At 42.1% G+C, this 5,598-nt stretch overlaps 1 protein-coding gene across 1 annotated transcript; it reads left to right on the top strand.

The window, feature by feature from the left end:
• Window positions 1-1,964: 1,964 nt before the first annotated feature.
• LOC139262683 (ferritin heavy chain, oocyte isoform-like) lies at window positions 1,965-3,771 on the top strand. The gene is made up of 5 exons (XM_070877834.1): window positions 1,965-2,066; window positions 2,653-2,781; window positions 3,160-3,285; window positions 3,479-3,504; window positions 3,654-3,771. Exons 1-5 carry the CDS (start codon window positions 1,965-1,967, stop codon window positions 3,769-3,771), a joined length of 501 nt encoding a protein of 166 aa, XP_070733935.1.
• The last annotated feature ends 1,827 nt before the right edge of the window (window positions 3,772-5,598 follow it).

The following is a 5,598-nucleotide window of genomic DNA, read 5'->3' as shown; positions in this document are numbered from 1 at the left end:
CTAACCCGATCAGCATATCCTTCCAATCCTTACTCCTTCATGTATTTATCCAGCTTCCCCTTAAATGCATCTATGCTCTGTGCCTCAACTATTCCTTTTGAAACCGAGTTCCACATTCTAACCTCTGAAGAAGTTTCTCTTGAAGTCCCTCTTAGATATATTTGTGACTATCTTATATTGATCGGCCTTAGTTTTGGATTCCCCCACAAGTGGAAACATTTTATCTACGCCTATGTTATCAAAACACCTTTATATAATTTTAAAGATCTCTATCAGGTCACCCTTCTGCCTTCCCTTTTCTAAAGAAAAGAGTTCCATCCTGTCCAATCACACCTAATGGGTATAACCTCTCAGTTCTGGTATCATCCTTGTAAATCATTTTTGCAGCTTCGTCAATACTCTACATCCTATTTATAATATTCTGCTTAGAGCAGAGAAGGATAAGATGAGATTTGATCGATTTGGTGGAGGTGTTTAAAACCATGAAGGTTAAATCAAGAGAAACTGTTTCCAAAAGCTGAAGCGTCAAGAACCAGAGGGCACAGAATTAATGTGATGAGCAAAAGAACCAGAGGCGACATAACGAAAAACTTTAAAACTCAACAAGTGGTTAGGATTTGGAATGCACAGCCTGATAGGGTGATGGAAACAGATTCAATAGTAGCCTTCAAAAGGGAAATGGATAAATACTTGAAGGGGAAAAATTGCAGGGATTTTGCGGAAAGAACCTCAGCGTGGGACTAACTGGATTGCTCTTCGAATGACACAGCATATACTCGATGGGCTGAATGGTCTCCTTGTGTGCTGTACTGTTCTGTGATTCTATATGATTCTGTGGAGACCAGAACTGTACACAGCACTCCAAGTGTTGTCTAGCCAAGGTTCTATACAAATTTAACATGCTGAACATGGATGTAATTCAGCTGGAGGCATTCCTCACTCTGAGCTCAGAGATCAGATGAAGGGGTTGACTTATGAAGAAAGGTTGAGCAGATTGGGCCTATTCTCATTGGAGTTTAGAAGAATGAGAGGTGATCTTATTGAAATATATAAGATACTGATGGGGCTTGACAAGGTAGATGCAGAGAGGATGTTTCTACTCATTGGGGAATCTAGAACTAGAGGGCACAGTTTCAGAAAAAGTGGTCGCCAATTAAAATGGAGATGAGGAGGAATTTCTTCTCTCAGAGGGTCATAAATCTATGGAATTCTCTGCCCCAGAGAGCAGCGGAGACTGGGACATTGAATATATTTAAGTTGGAGACAGATATTTGAACGATAAAGGAGTCAAGGGTAATGGGGAGCGGGCGGGGAATTGGAACTGGTCCTAAGATCAGATCAGCCATGATCTTATTAAATGGCGGAGCATGCTCGAGGGATCATGGCCTACTCCTGCTCTTATGTCTTATGTTCTTATGTTATGTCCTTGGAGAGGGAGTACACGGTGTCTGCCGGTGTGATTGAGGCTTTCTGTGACCGGTGGGCACCAGAGGGACTGGAGTGCAGCGTGGACACAGGGATCTAAATTATAATTTGAAAAGTTTTTTTATTCGTTTTGTGCGATTTGGAACGTATTGTTTATTCCCCCTCATAAAGGGGCACTGATAAGTTTTTCCCAATTGATTAGCCTAAAGTGTAGAGGATTCATTTCAACCTGGGATTCTGGATATTTCAACTTTGTTTGAGGAAAGTTAGAACCATTGAGATCCTCATTGAGTTGTCAGCCAATGATGCTCATTCTTCAAAGATCTGACTGGCTCTGAGAGTCCATCCCCCCTCCTCCCTTTAGTTGATTGGTGCTCTGAGAATCTGCAACTTCTGATTGGGTATTGAGGACTGTCACTCATCCTCTAGGCTGCCACGCCCTGGATTATCCCTCAGTATAAATACAGGATTTTGAGGTTGCTGACATCTTAGTTTGTTGCTTCAACAAAGTTTAGATTTGGAAAAAAAAAAGAATAAAGATGGTTTCTCAAGTGCGTCAGAACTACCAGCAGGATTGTGAGGATGCTGTCAACAAGCAGATCAACATGGAGCTCTATTCCTCCTATGTTTATCTCTCTATGGTGAGTTTTATATTTTTGACCACTTCACGATGGAGACTGTGTAATGTGAATTTACTAAATTCTGTGCTGTATCTAGCCCACCTATTCTGAGTATCTTGAATCTAAATACTCACCTTTCCTGGGCTCTTTTGAGGTTGTTGTTGAAGTTTATTTGGAATACATTCTGCATTCCATGCATGGAATTCAGAGTTCATATCCTCATTCTAAATCACTCCATGGACTTTCTCCCTTGCCTTTGCAATGAGGGGATGTAATAAAATTAGAGCCAGGACATTTTAGGAGGGAAGTCAGGAAGTATTCTTTCCTGTAAGTGTGGTGGAAATCTGGTACACTTTCTTTCCCATTCTCCTTCAGGCAATCCCCCCCCCAGCCCAAATAAAAGGCATTGATGTTTGTCCGATGAAAAACCTTGGACCAGAGTATCGAAAGATTGTTTACATAACTATTTACATACAAGTTCAGTGATACTTGTATGTAATCAACCTTAAAATGTTTTGATTCCTTCATGTACTGTACACTTGATGGGTCTGCCATGCAATACCCAACTACTCTTCTGATCTCTCCATAGTCCTCCTTCTGTGACTAGGATGATGTTGCCCTGCGTCACTTTGCTGAGTTCTTCAAGGAGCAGTCACATGAGGAACGTGAGCATGCTGAGAAACTGATGAAATTCCAGAATCGGCATGGAGGATGGATCATCTTGGCAGACATCAAGGTTGGATTCAATAAGGAGTGGCCTTCATTCTGGCTCCCCTTAAACTGATTGCTCCTAATACATTCCAAAGCAATTGGTTCCAATTTACAGCACACAGGCCATTAGGCCAAACTGATCATTGTGGTTTTTATATTCCACGTGACCCTCTCTTACCTTGCTTTATCTCGCCTCTTCTATTTCTTTCTCCCCATGCTTCCCCTTAAATACATCTATGCTTTTTGCCTCATCAATATGACTCCAGTGGTTGTGGTAAAATATAAAATTGCCATTAAGCTAACACATGAGTTGATGGTAAAGTAGACTTTTGTTTGCTCTCCTAATTTCCTTCAAATGTTTATTTAATCCATTGTAAGTGAACTGTTAGAATTTCCTTTCCAGAAACCAGAGCAGGATGAGTGGAGCAATGGTCTGGTTGTGATGCAGAGAGCTCTGCAGATGGAGAAGAATGTGAACCAGAGACTGCTAGATCTGCACAAACTCTCCACTGAGAGCACTGACCCTCATGTAAGTTCCTCATGCCTTCATGTGTACTGAGATTGTGGAACCTTATTGTCCTTGAGCCTAATTAAAAGATCTCCATGCCCAATAGCTTTGTGTTGGTGTCAATGTTTTTTTTTTTGGGGGGGGAGCAATGGGCAGGGATGGGGTAAGTTTGCCTAATATTGACAGTGACTAATAAATGTGTCTGTGATCCCAGGATCTGAGCACTTATTGTGCAGTAAGGTTAATCTAATGATGCAGTAATTCCATCAATCTCTGTTGCATCACTTGACTATCCTCCAGTTCATGAGGATTAAAATCAGACTCTGAAGGGGAAGCTGACATTCCTTGATATCTGCTGCTGGACATAACTAGTTTCCCTCCTTTTTCAGTTGTGACTTCCTGGAGACCCACTACTTGGATGAACAAGTGAAGATGATCAAGAAACTTGGAGATCACATCACCAACCTGAAGAGACTGGGAGCCCTTGAGAATGGCCTGGGAGAGTAACTGTTTGACAAGCACACCCTGAGGGAGTGACTAAACTGATTGATGGCATCAAGCTTATTGTGTTTAGTACTTTGTATTTATATAATTAGGATCCCTGTCCTGCAAAGAATGATGGCATGTGACCTTGTACAAAGAGCTGTGAAACCTGGGCTCTGGATATGACTTGTAACATAACTGTAATAAACTGCTCAATATTGGACTGGAATTTGGCTCCTTGTAAATTTTGGAGTGGTTGCTTATTTTCTGTTAACATAACTTGGTTTACATCAATCAAGCATTACATTGAGCTTTGCAACAGTTAAGGGATCATGAAATTGAGTATGGGATCAATCTAGATGCTTATTCAACCCCTCATCTCTGGAATCCACCCAGTGAACCTTCTCTACAGCCTAAAATGCAAGTGTATATACTTTTTTAAATATGGAGACCAAAACTTGTGTATGTAAACTTTAGTGTTTAAGACTTTCCACCAGGGGGCACACCTGTTGCAGACCCAAGGGTCACTTGCATACCCTGGGCAAGGAAGTATAAAAGGCAGTCTACCATGCTGCTTCCTCACCTGAAGTTACATTAAAGTGACCAAGGTCACAACAGTTTGAGCTTACAGCATAGTCTCATGGAGTTATTCTGACCATAACAAACAATATGCAGTACTCCAGATGTGGCCTTACCACTACCTATATAGTTGTAGCAGGATTTCTCTGCTTTTGTACTCTTTCCTCCTTCTCCTCTTCCCCCCCCCCCCCCCATCCCCCCCAGCAATAAAGGCGAACATTTCATTTGCCTTCCTGATTAATTGCTGTAGCTGCATACTAATTTTGTTTCATGCACAAGGACCCCAGGTCCCTTCCTCTGTACTGCAGCATTTCTCCATTTTAAATTAGAATTTGCTTTTCTATTTCTGCCACAATGGATAACCTCACATTTTCCCACATTATACCCCAGCTGCCAAAGTTTTGCCCATTCATTTAGCTTGCCTATATCCCTTTACAGATTTTGTGTTTTCCCCTCAATTTGCTTTACCACCCATCTTTGTATCAATAAACTGGACTACATAGAAACACAGAAAATAGGTGCAGGAGTAGGCCATTCGGCCCTTCACGCCTGCACCACCATTCAATGAGTTCATGGCTGAACATGCAACTTCAGTACCCTATTCCTGTTTTCTCGTCATACCCCTTGATTCCCCTGAGGAGTAGGGACTATATCTAATTGCTTTTTGAATATATTTAGTGAATTGGCCTCAACTACTTTCTGTGGTAGAGAATACCACAAGTTCACCACTCTCTGGGTGAAGAAGTTTCTCCTCATCTCGGCCCTAAATGGCTTACCCCTTATCCTTAGACTGTGACTCCTGGTTCTGGACTTCCCCAACCTTGGGAACATTCTTCCTGCATCTAACCTGTCCAAACCCATCAGAATTTTAAATGTTTCTATGAGATCCCCTCTCATTCTTCTGAACTCCATACAAGCCCAGTTGATTCAGTCTTTCTTGATATGTCAGTCCCGCCATCCTGGGAATCAGTCTGGTGAACCTTCGCTGCACTCCCTCAATAGTAAGAATGTCCTTCCTCAAGTTAGGAGACCAAAACTGTATACAATACTCCAGGTGTCGCCTCACCAAGACCCTGTACAACTGTAGTAACACCTCCCTGCCCCTGTACTCAAATCCCCTCGCTATGAAGGCCAACATGCCATTTGCTTTCTTAACCGCCTGCTGTACCTATATGCCAACCTTCAATGACTGATGTACCATGACACCAAGGTCTCGTTGCACCTCCCCTTTTCCTCATCTGTCACCATTCAAATAATAGTCTGTCTCTCTGT

Source organism: Pristiophorus japonicus, chromosome 4 (genome assembly GCF_044704955.1).
Source record: "Pristiophorus japonicus isolate sPriJap1 chromosome 4, sPriJap1.hap1, whole genome shotgun sequence".
NCBI lineage: Eukaryota > Metazoa > Chordata > Chondrichthyes > Pristiophoridae > Pristiophorus > Pristiophorus japonicus.
The sequence above is the reverse complement of the archived record's forward strand: the minus strand, read 5'-3'. Positions and strand labels throughout refer to the sequence as shown.

What these genes read in the sequence shown, in the direction of transcription:
- LOC139262683 (XM_070877834.1), top strand. Translation starts at nt 1,965, where the DNA reads ATGGTTTCTCAAGTGCGTCAGAACTACCAGCAGGATTGTGAGGATGCT. An exon ending in CTGAGAGCACTGACCCTCAT is followed by an intron (nt 3,286 to 3,478) that starts GTAAGTTCCTCA and finishes CTGTGATCCCAG; the next exon opens with GATCTGAGCACTTATTGTGC. An exon ending in AGCACTTATTGTGCAGTAAG is followed by an intron (nt 3,505 to 3,653) that starts GTTAATCTAATG and finishes CTCCTTTTTCAG; the next exon opens with TTGTGACTTCCTGGAGACCC.